This window comes from Stegodyphus dumicola, chromosome 7 (assembly GCF_044657685.1).
Source record: "Stegodyphus dumicola isolate Sdum_Otavi_A_Nest chromosome 7, ASM4465768v1".
Taxonomy (NCBI): domain Eukaryota; kingdom Metazoa; phylum Arthropoda; class Arachnida; order Araneae; family Eresidae; genus Stegodyphus; species Stegodyphus dumicola.
In genome coordinates, this window is record NC_140774.1 from 100,004,433 (window position 1) to 100,023,654 (window position 19,222).

The 19,222-nt window shown below is 32.3% G+C and overlaps 1 protein-coding gene across 3 annotated transcripts in view; it reads left to right on the forward strand.

Moving 5' to 3' along the window:
- Positions 1–295: 295 nt before the first annotated feature.
- The window catches only part of LOC118199051 (medium-chain acyl-CoA ligase ACSF2, mitochondrial-like), a 97,386-nt gene continuing 78,459 nt past the window's right edge, over positions 296–19,222 (forward strand). Inside the window, exons 1-2 of one of the 3 annotated variants that reach the window (XM_085820646.1) lie at positions 296–586; positions 11,041–11,224. In XM_085820646.1, coding sequence (XP_085676772.1) covers positions 522–586; positions 11,041–11,224 — 249 coding nt within the window. In that variant the 5' untranslated portion in view covers positions 296–521. Of the gene's footprint in view, positions 587–711; positions 927–11,040; positions 11,225–12,478; positions 12,855–19,222 lie in introns of those variants that run through there. The other 2 variants (XM_085820647.1, XM_085820648.1) reach the window with 2 other exon arrangements.

A 19,222-nucleotide genomic window follows, 5' to 3' on the forward strand; every position in this document is an offset into this window, starting at 1 on the left:
GTAGTAGTCAAAAGTGGGGTACGCCGTTTTGCCAGGTGAAACTAGTCGATATTTCCGTGACGTCAAAAATTCGAAAAGTGGGGTAGGGTTTGGAAATACGCATCCGATCCGAACAAGTATGGCTGGAGTACGAGAAGCTTTACTGGCTTTACCAAGTGACAAAACAAATGACGTCGAAAGCTCTATGTTACGTCTAAATTCTTCTAACCAATAGCAGCGAAGCAGCTCTCATAGCAGGAGGTACAGCGAGTACGTTTTAGGAACATGCGTCCGGAATATAAAGGCTTTATACCCTTTTCCTGTTACCATGACAACAGCGGATATGCGTTATTTACTCCGCGCATGATTAAGTTCACGCCTATCTTTCAAACGGGTGTTTGACAGTACCCTTACATACAGAATAAATGCATATTTATGTGCTTAGATCAAGTTAAAAAATATTTTTAAAATGAATATGATGAATCGCCATTTTAATTAATTTATAATTTTTTTTAAAGAAATATACAGTATTAGATCTGAGTATGATTTTTTTTAATCTTAAGAGAAAATTATTTCACTTATTGAATGCTTCATACTTTCACTCAAGGTTTGTCCTTATTTTTTCTGATACACATGAATGTGTGTTTCTTAGCATTTATACCTGAGCTTATTTCATTGTCCGTTATGCTGACAGTTTTGTCATATGTTTCAGCTGCTCGGAATAAATGGAGGGATAGCAAATAAAGATAATACTAATTTTGGATGTGAATGATTAATGTGAATGTGAAACAACTTAAAATTAAATTTCCTCTATGAGAGAGGACATTTTCTTAACATGCAGCTTAAAATAAATATATAATACAGGATAATAACCAAATATTAAAACATCTGTTATACAACTGTATACTTGAAAATATTTCGGAATACATGTTTAGATATCAAAATGTGTAAGTTTTGGCACTGGATATTAATTTCAGGATGTAGGCTATAGAAAATTTACAGTAAATTTATATTTAATAGAGCCAAGTTTTTGTCTCTATACAGTCATGCAAACATTTTAGGTCATAATGCATTATGATTTATTCACTCTGTTAAAGCAGTTTTCTTACTTTCAGTTATTTTACAGCAGTTTAATATTGTTTTGGGGGTAAATGCTTACTTATTTTTCTCAAACAAATTTATTAATTAATTCTGAATTTGTAAATGTCCTGACAATTTAATGTTCAGTCAATTTTTCCTTGTGTTATCAATTTTTAAATATTTCATAATTTCCAATTTGACTTCATTAAATAGATTTTGTTTACTAGTTTAATTTGTTAACTTTTAATTTAGATCTTAGCTGTAAGATCAAATTGTATTTAAATAATAATAAAAAATTAAAAAAAATCAGTTACCAGTTAGAAACATTCTGCATTATAAGAATATAAATAATTATGATTCTCCAGCAATAGCAAAAAGAGTAACATTTGATATCTGAAAAAATATATATTATTTTTTTTTAATTAATTTTAACTCCAAAAATATGTCTGTCTGATTTTGTAACTGCAGACTTTTCATATTAGTAGGTGAGAACTTATGCTATCCATTTCATTTAGAATAAATTAAGATAGAATTATCTTTGTGATTTTTAAATATACACTGCTGGCCATTAAAATTGCAACATCAGGAAGGAAGGAATGATCTGAGGAATGTCAAAATCACATGAAAGGAAGAAGAGGTTGAGATATGCAAATGATTAGTATTTCAGCACATTTAGATGATGCAGAAGGGGAGAAGCAACATCTGAAGCATTGCATAAAAGAAAAGTTGTGTAGTGGGTTTCTCATTTGGAAAGCATTTTATAAGGTCAGAGTTTGCTCAGAATATCATGTTATGCCTCGAATTATAAGAAGAAAGGCAACTGTCAGACTTTGATAGATGCAGGATCGTTACCTATCGAAATTGTGGATTATCGTTCTGTGATATCGCCTGTTGCACTGATCAACATCTAACCACCATTATGCAAATATGGAATCAGTGGGTTGCTGTGGGTCATACTGAATAGCATGCAGGATCTCAACACCCTCTCATGAATAATGCCCGAGAGGACAGACATATTGTGAGGTCATCCCTGCAAAACCATACAACACATCATGGACCATTAGTCAGAAATAGGCATGTTTGCAGCACACCCAGTATCTGCTTGTATGGTGCTTAGATGTTTGTAGCAGCGTGGACTATGGGCCAAAAGAAAAAAAAAATACATGTTTGGAGTCTCCGAGAAGACCACATGTTGCCTGCTTGCATTCCATATCGGCATAAGGGCTCTGCACTTGGTGAGATGGTTTGGGCAGCCATTGGGTACATGACACACACATCTCTAGTTAGGATCGAAGGTAATTTGAATGCAAATCGGTACATTTCTTACATCTTAGGTACAGTGGTTGTGCCCTATTTTCGAGGTCTGCCAAACACAATCTTCCAACAAGATAATGCAAGACCACATGTTGCACCTCTTGTCCTAACTTTCCTCGATACACAGGATATTTGATTGCTGTCCTGGCATGCACGGTCTCCAAATCTGTGACGCATAGAAAACATTTGGTCATAGGTTGCTGAGAGACTGGCCTGCCACCCTTCTGCAGCTAATATGGTTGATGAAGTGTGGCATAGACTTGAAGCAGCATGAAATGAGTTGCCTGGTTCTGTCATCCAAGCCCAGTTCAACTCCATGCTTAACTGGATAAGGGCTGTTTTAGCTGCCAGGGTTGGCATCTGTTTCTACTAATTTCGCACCCTTATAAACCCCAAACTGCTTATAAATTTAAACATTTTGTCGTCATGTCATACTGTGTACTTACATTAAATATACTTTTTTTACAGTACAAAGTCCGAAATCTGGAATGATCTAAAATCTGGACCTCAAAACCACCAACAACGTTTTTCTAGTAAGCTTTATGCATGTGCATTTGATTCCCCCCTTCCGTGCATAATAAAACATCTGGAGAGTCCCAATTCTTAATTTCACTTCGACACTAAATAAAATACCTTGTTATTGAAGAAACAATCATTTTAGCGTAAATTGTACAATTAGTAATTTGGCTCCGTTGCTGCATGTCTGCTTTTGGCACCCATCTCAAACCAAAACATTCCACATAGATACATCGTTGATCTGATGCCAATCCGGCGAATCATTATTTATTATACTTTCCTTTCAACACCGCATGTTTATCAAAGCATGACAACTTGAGTAATGACCTATAGAGCAATCCTAAACAAATTTTTATGTTAGTAATCTGAAAGAGTCTGTGTGTCTTTCGTTCGTGCTGCACGTAAGCTAATAGACCCATGGCTACGAAATTTGGTATATAGGTTCATCTAGACAAGAGCCAGTACACCTTGAAGCAATTTTTTAAAAATTCGAATCAGATTTTTTAAAAAATTTTATCTTTTTGATTTGATTGCATCATTTTGAATAGTTTCATTCTTTTAGAAATGTGGTTCTGGCAACAGTTTTTCATTCAATGGTATACTGGATTGCCGACTGTTGAAGATCAGCACTGTTGCTGATTAGAAAAATGAGGGCGATAATGCTGTGCAGGTTTTAAATTTAATGTTTCTCTTGGATACTGGACGTTTGTTGAGAGTAGGCAACTGGAAGTTGGTTAATTATTTTTTTGGATAACTGATATTTGTACTAAGGGATATTGCTCATTTCATTGTAAATTTGTGGGTTTTTTTTATGAAGTTGTTCTGCAGAGTAAAATTCTGCGCAGTTTTTAAATTTAACGTTTGGTGTGTCCTTCAGGCATTTTTTTGGTACATTTAAAAGCCAGACAAAGGCTGGCTGCATAGCTGCTAGTTGAATAATAAAAGACTATGGTAACCTTTTATGTTACTATGCTTGATGATGATTACAGATTTAGGTTAAATGCACTAAAAATGTTGACGAGGAAAAATTTACCAAAAATTTCATACCATATGCTAAAAATAGATTTTGTTGATGATACTCATAGATCCAAAGATTACATTTAGGGATATTTGAATTAAGAATAGCTGATTTATTATTTGCATAAACTCAGAACCAGCATCAAAGCTCGTATGGCCGCACCGAGTCACAGAATTTAGGACTCACAGAGACTGCATCAGGTGGTAAGATATCTAGCGCTGGCCCTCAATAAGTATATGTATATGTGGGAATTTGTTTATTCAGAACTCTGATAAGTCTTAAGCATGTGCAAGAAATATACACAACTATAATAAATAACTAATACAATTCAGGCTTAATTGTCTCAGTGCGCGATTGAAGCAAGATAAAATTTAACAGAACAACTTGTCATTAGTCAGCAACTCATGATGCATAGCCAAATATGTATAGTGAAGGATAACTAAATTTGATGATGATAGCCGCTAATTTTTAAGGTTTTCGGATATCGCAAAACAAAAGTGAAATTTTCCAATTAACGGATTTTTTAAAGAAATATGGAGAAGCGGTAATAAATGAAGATTATATAAAAGAAGTTTTTCATTGTGATGACAATACTTCTCAATCATTAATCAATTAATGAAGGGCGAAATCTGTTGTATGGGTTTTCTAGATCCAGAAAATACCGCTACAGATAGTGAAGAAAGTGACAGAGAAGTTACTGAAAATTTCGATTGACAAGTTAGTCGGAATTCTTGAAACAACAGTTACAGGACTTCAACAATGTAACTAAACAAGAGATTATGTGTGTCTACAGAATTAAAGAGAAAGTGTTAGCACAGATGACGAAGCAATTTAAACAACTTATATTGAAAGAAATGTTTAATAAGGTAAGCAAATAAATATTAGGCTTTTTTTTTTTTTTTTTTGTAAATTTTAATATTTTTATGAAATACTTCATTATTTCATAAATCACGATTTCATATTTTAATTTTATAATTTCTACATGCCATCATAGATTTAAACTGATGATCTAATATCCGGGAAAATCCCAAATCCGGAATCGCCGAAGTCCCGATGAGTCTGGATTTCGGACTTTGTACTGTATTTGCTTTCCTTCATGGTATTGCAATTTTAATGGCCAACAGTGTATTTGTTGCATTGTAAAGTCACTATATTTTCTGATATCTTAAAATGTTTGACATTTCCTTATTAAAGTGACCACCATGATTTGTTGTTAAAATATATAAAAACTTAATTATCAGATTTATAGTCTGTAAGTTTTAAATGGCTCTTAAAGGCATAAGCTGTGACTACTTTAAGTACCAAATATCTTACATATCTATTGGATGACTTGAAAAGCAAGTGAAATATTCATTTTTAATTCTTCCTTTGAAATTTATCAAATATTTAATTAACCTGTTAAGCTTTTAGCACAATGTACCATCAACTATTAACATGCTAGCTTAATGTAAAAAAAAAAAAAAAAAAAAAAAAAAAAAAAAAAAAAAAAAGGTTATTTAATCTAAAAGTTATTACTCATCAGAATAAAATAAGACATAAAAATACTGTAAAATAGCAATATCAATAAGATATCATTCAATTTAGATTTAAATTCCACTTTAGGTGGTACTGAAATAAAAATAGATCTGCCTGTCTCTGTTAGTTTTTATGCTTTTTAATTTATATGCATTCATAGTTTGTGTCTGAGGCACCATCAGTAATAAGTGGTTACTTTTTCCCCCTCCTATAACCTTCTAATTTTCTTGTATCTTTATTTTATTATTGTTTGGAAATAATCCAGAATTATATCCTATTATGATAATTAAAAAAGTTATTTTATGTTAAATTATGCTTGTTTAATATTTTGTACAGAAATGAAAGAAAGTCTATTAATGTGCTGAAAATTTTTTAAGCACATGCTAATTTTATAAATCTGAAATATCTGTGTACTTCATTTAAGTTTTTAGCAGGAAATATCCATAATTTATAGAGCAGTAAAATTCTAGCTGGAAGTTAAAACAGGAAATTTAATAATCATTTTGTGTTATTTTTTTATGATTTCATTACTTTAGAGTTTCTTGTGTATCTTCACTGTGAATCAATAGATAAAAGCCAGACATTCCATTTTTAGGGTTAAGTTTCTTATGTTATTGATTTTGAATTTGATAAAGTCAGTTTTGCATCTACTATAATATTTTGAAATTGTCAGTTCTGTATACACTTGCCAGAAATAAAATAATTTCATGTTAACTGTTTATTTAGTCCCAAGTTCTATCCTTGATGGTAATTTTCAGTTTACGTATAAGTATATTTTAGTGTTTATTTAATTAAAAATTTCTCTGCATACTGTATTATAATTTAAGCTGTTAACATGGGAGGACGCGCGCTGTATTATTTAACACGAGAATGAGCATAGGATGTCAACACACCCCAAGCAATTAAATGACATACAAATTAAACATATTATTACAATTCAGTAGAAAAATGCATTTTATATTAATTGAAATATTTATTATTTAAAATAATGCTAATTTTAAAATTAATAACAAATATATAATTTTTTTTTTCAGATGTCTAGAAATAATTGATTTCTATGAGAAATGTTTTTTTTTTTTATTTGTGAATGCAATTATAATCCAAATTATGCAGAATTATTACATGAGCAACAAGTTATATAATTAATATTGAAATTAATTAGGCCCAAGAAGCATTAGATATTTTGCAATATATACATGAAGCATCCATTTCACAAGGCTCTTGACATATGTTTTTTTACACTTCCCGCATATAGTTTTTGATTTTCTGTCTTTTTCTCTTGAGTACATGTATTATCTCCTGTATTATATATTTTTCTTTTTTTTGGGGGGGGGTTCATCAAACCATTTTCTGTAAGAAATTGGCCAAATCATAACTGGTATACCAAGTGTCTGTAGTAAAGTTTCTTCCAGATTTGTATAATGGAGCTAGGATGCGCTTTGCTATTTCACTAGAACTGATGACTTTCTTGTACAGCCCATCTGGCTGCTGACATGCGTAACTTTCCATGTTGAAAGCATAGAAGGTTCTAGAATCAACCACAGCAAATATCTTTATACCATATCTTGCAGGTTTCTTAGGTGTATACTGCCGAAAGGAGCATCGTCCTCGAAAAGGTTCTAGCTTTTCGTTCAAAGTTACGTATTTCCTTATATGATATCATTTTTGTCCATTCTTGACAAAAGTTTGAAATAAATCTCCTATTGGAGCTAATTTTTATCCTTTCCTATAAAATAGTTTGATCACAAGAAATGTCTTCTGGAGAGTCGCACTCTTCTTCTGATTCAGACTCAGGATCACTAAATATGTCTTCATTATCTGAATCTTCTAATTCTTCTTCTATGCAGTCAAAAGTCGTTAATTCGGACACCCATAATCCGGACCTCAAAGCTACAAACTTTCTGCACATGCGTCGCTTTGACGGAGGGGGGGAGGGGACGCCGCGGCGAGTAATGAATTGGAAATTGATCTGTCAGCACTATCCTTATCTTCAGGGCAGATGTTTTTATTTTATTTGGCTTATAATTCCTTACTAAATGTAGTATTTCATCTCGATGTACTCCGTCTTTGATATGATTTAAATCAAGTTCCTCGTCATTATAATTCGCTTCCGATAGTGAAGAAAGTGACCCAGAGGTTATTGAAAACGAAAACATTTCGATTGACAAATTAGTCTGTATTCTCAACACAGCAATTATAGGACTTGAACAGCGGAACTTTGTAACTAAACAAGAAATTATGTCTGTTTAATAGAATTAAAGAGAAAGTATTATCACATGAAACGAAGCAACTTACATTGAAAGAAATGTTTAATAAAGTAAACAAATAAATATTAAGCTTTTTCTTTTTGTAAATTTTGATACCATTTAGATCATAATTGTTCTTTATTTCATAAATTATGGTTTCATATTTTTAATTTTATAATTTCTGCATGCCATCTTACCAGATTTAAACTGATGATCTATAATCCGGAAAAATCGATAAGCCGGAATCAACGAAGTCCCGACAAGTCCGGATTAATGACTTTTGACTGTATAATCTTCATCTGACGAAACCCCCTCTAATAACTTTTGAAGTCTTTTCCTTTCTTGATCATACATCAAATGAGGAAAAGACCGAACAGAGCAACTTGCACACGCCATGGCTCACACTAAAAAATAGTAACACGAAAGCGCGCGTGGGGTGTCGGCACACCCCAAACTATTATTTAAACAACAATAAATGCTCGTAATTTGCCATTTCCTCTCGAAAGGTATAGAACATGACCTTGAAGGCAGCTACTGATGGACCTAATCATTTCAGATTAGAGGAGAAGATTGCCAGCGAATTTTTTTGAGCGTAACAATTTTTTTGAGCGTGCCAAAACACCCCACGCGCATCTTCCCGGGTTAATATGCATACTACAAAATATACATAAAAATATACTTTTGATAATATCACTTTAAATCACAGCCAGATAAAAATACAGCACAATTTTGAACATAAATATTTCTACCAGAAGAATTTATTAAAGATAAATAATGATTTACATAAAATGAAGTTACATCTCTTACATTCTTAGTTTAACAGACAATTTACCAATAGCTTTATTTTAAGTAATATGGTGTTCTATAATAACCAGTCTCAGATCTAGGGGAGCCAAGCCGGGGTCTGTGCCCCGGGCAGCAACTTCTGAGGGCGGCAAATTCAAGAGTGGTGCTGAATTTTATTTGTAATGTTGTCAAATTGTGATGCAACATTAGTAGTTTTAAAGACAGGTTTCAAACCTCTTTTAAGAATATTTATAATTAATTACTCGAAATCTTTTAATGAGCAAACAGTTTTAAAAGTAAGCTAAGTACAGCCAAACACAACTCTAAAGATAAAATCAGGGAGAGGACAATAGAGTGACTCCAGGCGTCACTGAAAGAGCCAAAGGAAGGTACTCCCTAAACGTCTTTGTCTTTGGTCCCTGTAAGTGACGCATAGAGCAAAGAATCTATATATCTTTCCCTTCAACTTCGTTGCCTAGAGTCCCTCTGTTGTCCTCTCTACTGGTGGGAATATTCAAATGAAAAACAGAATGATAGCATAGAGGAGCCTTGCTTTTATACCAACGCCTCTTTCGAAATAAATGGAGAAGCATTGTAAGCTATAACTCTTTCCTAACACCGAATACAAATAAACCTTGGACCAATGAAATAGTTCAAATTAATGTACGTGGAGAATATACAACAGAAATGAAGTAAGGCATTTTGATTTTTTTGCAGCCAGTCAGCAACCTAGGTTTTAAAAATGGATTTATTATTTTTACAGTTTTTACAGTTTTTTTAATGTGGAGGGTTTTTTTTTTTTGTCTCATTTTCTTTTAATATGCCTGCTTCTAGTATTCCTCACCATATTTAGCGAGACGCAACCATTTAGTTAGCCCGCGCATCTGCGACACGGCTCTAATATTGTTGAATGTAATAACATCAATTTTTAGCTTTTCTTATTAAGGCAAGTTATACTGTATATTATTTAGGGTGCAAGAAATCATGAAAGGGTCTAGGAAAAAACTCTCAGGGGCAGAATATAGAACCAGAGCAAAAGATAGGACAGAACAGAAAAAACTAATTGCAGCTAAAATGAAAAATGGCTTCATGGAAAAAGACGAACTGCAACTTCTGATGGTTCCAACAGTCTAAGCGATATTGATATTTCTTGCAATTTGCATGACAAGATGAAGAATCTTCATCTATCATCCTCAGACTTCATTTCAGCAACTGAGAGAACAACTTTCTTCACAGACCTCAAACGAACATCTAGAGACATGAAATTAGGATATAAAGTATTTTCTCATTTAGGTGAGTGTGGGCAGCAAAAAGAAGACTTAAAATCTTTAAAGGTAGTTGGCCAATCACAGAAAAAATGAACGATCAGCAGTCATCTTTCTTAGCAGTTAAGCTGTATTATTAGCCGAAAAATATCCAGAAAACGTAGGCCTTAGGTATAGTGAACGTGATGGAAGACATTTAACATCTTCATTGTGGCACAGCATTAGCAAATGATGAAGGGCTCAAAAGATCTTGGCTGATGTATTCTAAAACTAAAAATGCAATTTTTGTACACCCTGTGAGATTTACCAGAAACATGCGACTGCCGTTACATCAGCGTGTAAGGATTCACTAATTGGAAAAAAGCTTCAGAAAGGTTAACTGAGCACGAAATATCTGAAATCCACAGAGAGTGCATGATTAAGTGGAAAATTCCACTACAACAAATGAAATCGTGTTGAGGCATCGATCATGACATTAAGAGATTAATTCACACAGAGAAAGAAAAATGGAGAAAGATCCTACAGATGAGTATGGATGCTGTATTGTATCTTTCTTTCCTTTGGTCTGATGTAACCCCTGGCAGTCTGCTCACAAAGTGTCCTCAGCCTAGTCAATGCAATTTTTTTAAATTTAATGACTCTGCTAGCCAAACATTCAGCAACTGAGCTCTTAAGTACCAGTTAGAATACCTAAAGAAGGGACAAGTATCATATTTAACAAAGATAATTCAAAATGAAATTACTGATGTAATGGCGGAAACAGTTCGCAATAGCATTTTAAATGATATTAAAGAAGCCAAATATTATAAAGACCTCAGCGAAGACATCTCCCATCTTAGGCAGGTAGCTCTCTTATGCTTTGCCATAAGTAAAAAAAAGTAAACCATTCGTTATGTATATTTCTTTTAGAACAAAACTGGCACATAAAGAATTTCTTAATATAAAATGGATTTTACATTTTATCTCGAAAAGTACCTATTTCTATGTTTATTAAAAAAAAATAAAAGTTGTTACAGAAACTTAAAGGAAGATGAGTAAGGGTGGCAATTTTAAGTTTTTGCCCCGCCTAGGAAAAATGCTTAATCCGGCGCTGATAATAGCAAAATGAAACACTTTATGTTAGCAAAACAAAAGTATTTTTACCAAAACAAACCAAATCAAATTCCTTATTTCTTAAAAAACAGCTTTTAATTCTTGACTGTTTAGTGCATGTTGTCATTGAATTCTCCTCCCCATTGCTTGTTTTTCTTTATTATTATTAGTGAGTGATTTTAGCTTGATTTGAAAATGTACTTTATTTATTTATTAGTATTTATTTCAGAGGTATTAGTGATGTACAAAGAAAGATTAAGAATAGTTATTATTTTATGAGAGGAGATTTACTTCTATCAAGTTCTTCTATTGGACAACTAGTAGATGTAGCAGCTGATGAGAGTGGTGATCATGTGGCATTTATTTCTTCTCACCAAAAAATTTCAAAGTCATTTTCACAATTCAGGCATGAGGTAATTTATAGAATATTGTATGTATTTTATACTAAGATTTTCATATTTAAAATTTTTTGTTGTAAAATATTTGCGTCCCTACAAATTGTTATTATTTCATTAAAAAAATAAGAATATCATGAATTTTCTGAATACTATAAGCAATAATAATATTAGTTTAATTTTTCAAAATAGTATACTTATTCTTTGCAGTAAAATAAATATTAATGATTTAATTGCAGTTGTTGATAGAGAAGTAATAACTTAAATAAACAAGATCAATAACATAAATTTCAACAGTAGTAACATAAGTTGGACACGAACATAAATTTCTTGTCTCGTAAAATTTTTCTATTTGAAAGTGCAAAATTAAGTTTTAATTAGTATTTGTATTTTTCTTCATTTTACACATGCATGAATTTTTAATTAGAAGCTTATACAATAATTGATATTTATAACTTTCTGAGTTTTGGTTCCATGAATTTGCTGGAAACTCTCATTACATAAATGTTTATCAAAATGTTGCTGAAAAATATAAATATTGATATTTACATAGTACTTTTATATCTTAAATTCCTTTAGAGCATAATTATGTTGTCTAATTTACACTAGGAAACTATTTATGAAGAGAAGTATTTTAATAAGTATTTGACTTGATTTTGCAATCCGTGAAATAAAAATTTTTTTGTGCCTCATTTGATGTAAAGTTTAATAGTATATGCAATATTGCAGCATGCATAATTGAAAGCTATATGTATTATGCATACTTACTTTTTCATGGCATTTTTATAAATACGAGGGCTATCCAGAAAGTAGATTACGTTTTGGAATAAAAAAATAAACAAAGTATAGGAAACAAATTTTATTATATACAGATGAAAGCCACACTCAAATACTACTTTTCTACATAGTCACCATACAAATTAAGGCATTTATCGTAGCGATGTACGAGCTTGGAAATTCCTTCGTCGAAAAATTCGGCCGCCTGCGCCTTCAACCACTTCGTTACCTCTTCTTGCCTTCCATCTTGCACAAAACTTGTGGTAACCAAGCTTTTCGCTGATGATTTCGTGCAACAAACTTCGCGAAATTTGTGGAAAACTCAAAGAAAGTTCCGTTATTGTGAAATTTCGATTTTCACGGACTTTAGCATCGACTTTTTCGAGAAGTTCGGCGGTCACTATGCTGGGTCTCCCACTTCGATCTTCGTCGTGAACATTGGTTCGGCCATTTTGAAATCTTATGACCCACTGACGCACTCCACCTTCAGTGATAATGTTGTCCCCATACACTTCACGAAGCTGCCGATAGATTTCTATCGGTTTACAGTTTTTTGCAGTCAGAAACCTTATTACTGAGCGCACCTCGCAGGATTTTCAATTAACGCAGACATTTCAAACCGTCACAGTATCTGAACGGAGCACAGCACGAACCTCTCACTAGCACGGCTAGATGCAGACTGAGCTGCGCAACGCTCTGACCCCAAGATGGCCGCGCTAGCCCCGTCCCTAGCGGACACAGACGGAAACGTAATCTACTTCCTGGATGGCCCTCGTATCTTGCATTTATTTGAAATACAATTTCCAATGCACATTTTGGAAGAATATCATTTGGTGGATTTTAAATTAGTCTGATAATTAACAGATACAGTGTAAGAATATTGTTAAGAAATAGCACATTATAAAATTTTTATTGTATTTTATTTTGTTTACTTTGCTAATTTGTATATATGGTATCTGAATTCAGATTATATTGCTGTGCTATAGTTGTAGTGTAATAGTATAAAATGAGCAAATAAATTTTTATTAATGAAGTTCCATTTTTTAGAATTCTTTATCCACCACTGTGCAAGATATGTTATGATTTAGAAAGACAGAAAATGACCATAATTCATATTAGTAGGACATGGTATCATGTTATATTGAGCAAATTTATATCCAAGACTATCAAGCAGTATTTGTAGATTAACATTTCATTTCATAAGAACATTTCATTGCTGTTATTACAATAAATCATGTTTCAAAATGAATACCATTTCAAAAGATGCTAGAAACAAAATAAGTTTAAAAACATTTTAGCCACATGAAAGGTAGTATATGCATATTCATGCTTATGTCTGCACTTTCCTACCACATGATATATTTTTGCAAAAGGCTACGTATAATTGTTTTTTATTGAGTAATGTTTTAGTTTGGAAATGCAGTGGGAATTCTTTGGCACATAAGATGTTACTCTAACAATATTTTACACTGCTTCAACATATTTATGTAATAACAGAAAAGTTAGAACAAAAATATATGTTGATGAAGTGTGCTTTAAAATCTGAATTTTCTTTTGTTGCATGGCTTGTATCACTTAAATATTCATAATAGGATCTAAAATTTTATTAATTAGGTGCCTAGAAGGAAATGTGTAATAGATTCACTATTACTTCTTGATTGAGCTATGGCTTAACCCCTCGTGATGAGAAGCACATTCATTCAATTATGCTATGCGGTCTCTTTGGTACATTTGAATATTTTATACCAATGTTTTCTTGAAGCAAAAAATGGAAAATGGTATTCATTGAGCCCTATATGAATACTCAGAAATATTAGGATTTGGAAAGACTTGGTATTGTTAGACTGAACAAGTCCAAACTACGTAATTCAAATCCTAGCCAAGGAAAATATATATATATATATATATATATATATATTCTTGAATGTTAATCATTATGGGATTTTGATTAGTGCCAAGGTAACTCTGGTTGCTATCTTGTACTGAAAACTGGTTGACATCATAAATGTGGATACTTTTGGTTTTCGTTCTACTTCAATAATGGAAGCTTCTTGAAGATAAATTTTCTGTTCTGTGTATGTTTCATCTGTCATATGGTAGTTCATGCAATATTTAGCTGATAATTTCTTACACTGATGCATACTATATAGCATATAGTTGTTGCAAATGTGATTCAGCTTCATTCGCATCAGTTTTATATTCTCATTCTTACTGCCTGTCTAACTTTTTTAATATTTCCCTTCTACAGCATCTTTATTTAATGATATAATATAGTTCACTATATAAGAATTATAATATTTTTCACTGTCTGACTTCCAAAGTCCCATTTAAAAAATAACAAATGTGGAACTCTTCAAAGCCAATGGAACAAGATTAAGCATATGGTTGAAAGAATGCAATGCATTTGTTGAGAGAATAGCGGCAAAGCGAGGCAGATATATGAGCTATTCACTGCACAGATTGATTTAACTCCATTAAAAAAAGTGGAGAAATGCAATGAAATAATGTAATTTGTTTTTGAAAATTCTCTTTATAATATAAGTATCAAATAACTATTATAGAATGCTTAAATACAGATGTAGCTTTCATCTAATGGTATAAAAATTAGTAAGAAAGACTAGCCAATAATCGTCAGAATGGTTACAGTTTTTATGTGACTGGGGGGAGGGAGTAAATTGACTGGGCAAGTGAAAAAAGTAATAAAGTTAAATTGTGTTTTTTTTTTATGGTTGAGTGCACCACTACAAGGGCCAGATGTGGTGGCCATTTCATTATGAAAGCATCTAACAGATGGCCACCATTGCCTTCTGTGGAGAGACAAACAGTTACAATCATGCCTTCTCCAGGATTTGAACCCGGCCCATCGCTATGGCAGTCAAGGTCACTAACGACTATATCTGCTTGGCAGAGTTAAATTCAGTATTCAAATTGTTACCTTTCTTATCGCAGAAAAAGTTAATTATTATATACAGTCAAAAGTCTTTAATCCGGACTCGTCGGGACTTCAGCGATTCCGGATTATCGGTTTTCCGGATTATATATCATCAGTTTAAATCTGGTAAGATGGCATGCATAAATTATAAAATTAAAAATATGAAACCATAATTTATGAAATAGAGAGCAATTATGATCTAAAAGGTATCAAAATTTACAAAAAAAAAAAAAAAAAAAAAAAAGCTTAATATTTATTTGTTTACTTTATTAAACATTTCTTTCAATGTGCACATGTGTAAAGCATACATTACACATAGTTGAAATTAGAAAATTGCAACCAGAAAACTATTTGATGTGTATTCGTGATATTTATAATGATGAGGAATTTGATTTAAATCATATCAAAGATGGAGCACATCGAGATGAAATACTACATTTAATAAGGAATTATAAGCCAAATAAAATAAAAACATCTGCCATGAAAATAAGGATAGTGCTGAGAGATCAACTTCCAGTTCATTGCACGTCGTGACGTCCCCCCCCTGCAGAGCAGCACGAAATTGATAAACAGATTTCGGAATGGCTAGAGAAACAAAGGATATGCATTTATCCATTTTTTGCAGCAATTCCACTTTTTGTTTGATGGACATTGAAACATGCTTTCGCAATGTAGATCCTTTGGCAGCTCCAGGAATCGGAAATTCTATTTGACATAATCAAAAGTTCAAGCTTACTTTTATGAAATTGCTGTAACAGTCTGCAAAAAATAATAAGCCATATCCAATTTGAAGATTAAGGAACAACACAATCTGCAACATTAACTGTAATAGATAATTAGATAACTTTAGCTTAGCTTATACCGTCCATTATACATTAAACGTGCATACATTAAACGCATAATGCATTTACGCATGCGCATAATTGTAGCTTTGAGGTCTGGATTATAGATCATTCCGGATTATGGACATCTGGATTAAAGTCTTTTGACTGTATTTTTATTACAATTTTTTTTTGTAAAAATGAATAGTATCAGGTCTGTCACAATATGTTGTGATTAATTCATCAATATATATGATGTTTACTTTATCAGCTGTGTACGAGGTTTCATCATTTCAATTTTTTTCTGTAGTTTTTATAGTAATCACATTTAATAGGAGGAAAGAATTTTAGCAATTCCATTATATCTCGCCTTTTTTCCCCTTTTCACAATTCTGCCTTTTATAATAAAGGCTGATCTACATTTTCAAACTTTGTGGTTTACCTGCAACAGATTTACTTATATTATGGCATTAAATTCATAATCTTCATTATAGTCACATTTGAATTGTATGAGGTGGGGTTGGACCTTTCTAACTTTATACAAGGCATTTTAAGCCGATTTACTGGAAACCTTGTACTAATGGTTACCTTTCTGTTAATGAATGAATTTTCGAAAGGTTTTGTTGAGAAAAATATCTTGGTGAGTCATTTGGTTATGTGAAATGACACTTACTTTTTACAATTTTTGGTAACCATTCATCTGGCGAAAAAGTGTTTTGAATGTTTTTTGCATGTGACTTGATAATTTCAAAATCTGAATCATTAGGCAAATAGCCAACATACCAAAAATTTCATTTCAGTTAACTCAGCTGTTACTTCTATACTTTGAACAAGTTTCAATACAGTTTTGATATTTCTTTTTTGTGTGGTACATGAATCTGAATATGTTGTTATTTAAAAAAAATTAGCATAAATCTTTATGTTTAGGTATAATGAAATTTTTTGAGACCCACGAGATCCTTCAGTTTCTGGCCAAACGAGCATGTGGTTTATTAGCCGAAAAGGTGTTAGCACAGAAGGGCTATTAATTTTGTTTTAGCATTTTGCATTGAAAACTTTAAATGTCTGTTTCACTTTTGTTGCCACAAAATATTATTGCCCTGTGTTATATTTAATGAAATTAATTAATGACGAATCTGCAGAAATATATGTATGTTCCTCGCATTGCGATAAAACAATGGTACCTAGAACCGTCAAATTTTGAATAATGTAATCCTCCACCGAATGTGTGCATTTCCAAGAACTAATTTGGAATTTGTTTTATTATCAATTTCATATTTTGTAACACTTTAGTGAATTTTTTATTAACAAACTTAACGATTTCAAAGCAACTAATGAAAACACTGTATGGGGGGGAAAAAATTATCTTTATCGCGCGATACTATGTATCGGAAATTCTAAAGATATGCTCATTTTAGAATTTTTTTGCGATATTGCTGTTGAATTGAATTTTATGGTTTAAATGCGAACTTAATATTTAATAAATAAAGGTAACACACAAATTGTTAAAAAAAGCCCCTTTGGGCTTAATGTAAAGATTTAATGTCATTTTTTTTATTATTATTTTTATTGAAATCATGGCAGCAACTGAAATTATTAATATATAAATTTTACTTATCATAAGATAATATAAATCTTTTTGTTTCATTAATACAACCTCTTAAGAAAATATTTTGCTCAAGTTGACTATGTAAACTTTAAAATGCCTTCATGGGTAGCCTCTATCTCATCTGAAATAATTTTTTGATTGCAGTTCTAATGAGATTTGCATAATAAATCAACAGATGTTTTTTCAGGGCTGCCCAGATGGGAAAGTGGTTGGTCAGTTTGACTACTGTACCAAAGGGCTTGAGTTCAAATCCTGGAGATGGCAGGGATATAATTTCTCCTTCATAGGAGGCAGTGGTAGCTTACCTGTTCGGTGTCTCCATAATAAAGAGACCATTGCTTCTGGCCTTAGTAGTGGCCTATGCCTATGAACAGTTAGAACCTGCTATTAGAAAAAAATTGTTTTTGCAGGTATTAAATTTCCTCTTCTATTCCTCTATACCAGGGTTTCTTAAAATAAGGGTCGTGACCCCCTTAGAAGTGGTGGGACCTGCAGCAGGGTTCGCCAAAAATTTTGGCAGTTTTGATATTTTGTATTAAAATAATTTTACAATTATCGAATATTTTTATGCAATGTAGCTAAAAATAAAGATAAGACAATACAGACAAAGAAAAGAACGAAAGCATTTCGATGCATTCTTTTTATAGTATAAACGTTCACTTTCCTTGCTTTGCACGTGACGTAATTTCGTCTGTTACTTATTTAAAATTTTCCCATTGTTCTATGTCTTAACATTAGAATTTAAAGTTAATGACCTAAAACTGGAATAGTATATTACAGTATAAGGGAAAAAATTGACAGTTTCAGTCATGCATATGTCAAATTATCGCAATACGTAATAGGGTCCCACAAAATTTTTGTAAATATTATGGGGCCCTGGGGGTCACAAAAAAATCTCAGTGATAAAAAGGGGTCACGACTGAAAAAACTTAAGAAACTCTGCTCTATACCAAACCTTTTGTTATCGTATGCTGCTGTAAATTTTCAGCCCGATTTTCATTATTACAGCCTCGTTTCTTCCCATTCAATGTGCTTGTTGCAATATTTTTACTGTTGCAATCAGAGGAATCCAAAGAAAAACGTAAAATATTTTGCTCAAGTTGACTATGTAAACTTTAAAATGCCTTCATGGGTAGCTTCTATCTCATCTGAAATAATGTTTTGATTGCAGTTCTAATGAGATTTGCATAATAAATCAACAAATGTTTTTTCAGGGCTGCCCAGATGGGAAAGTGGTTGGTCAGTTTGACTACTGTACCGAAGGGCCTGAGTTCAAATCCTGGAGATAGCAGGGATATAATTTCTCCTTCATAGGAGGCAGTGGTAGCTTACCTGTTCGGTGTCTCCATAATAAAGAGACCATCGCTTCTGGCCTTAGTAGTGGCCTATGCCTATGAACAGTTAGAACCTGCTATTAGAAAAAAATTGTTTTTGCAGGTATTAAATTTCCTCTTCTATTCCTCTATACCAGGGTTTCTTAAAATAAGGGTTCTTGAGACAGACTTTTTGGTCATCGTATTGAGGAACCATCAGACAATTCAGTATTTTCCACATCCAAATTGTTATTAGTCTCATTCTTCATGAAATATAATGGTTGGTTATAACGGTATAATATTTATTGTCTTAAAAATAACTATTAAACTGAAATAATTCTAACACAATACTTGATTCTGTGGCAACTAGATTGTGATTGACAAATTTAATTTAATTTAATTCTCATAGGCACTAAAGATTTGTCGTTATCATTCAGCACATGCTACGGAATTTGAGTTAAATTTTTGCAATGATTTACATTAGCATACAGAGTTAATTAAAATGGCTTTTGAAATAAATTATTTATCATACAACAGCCAAAATTTTTTTATTTAATGGTGTTA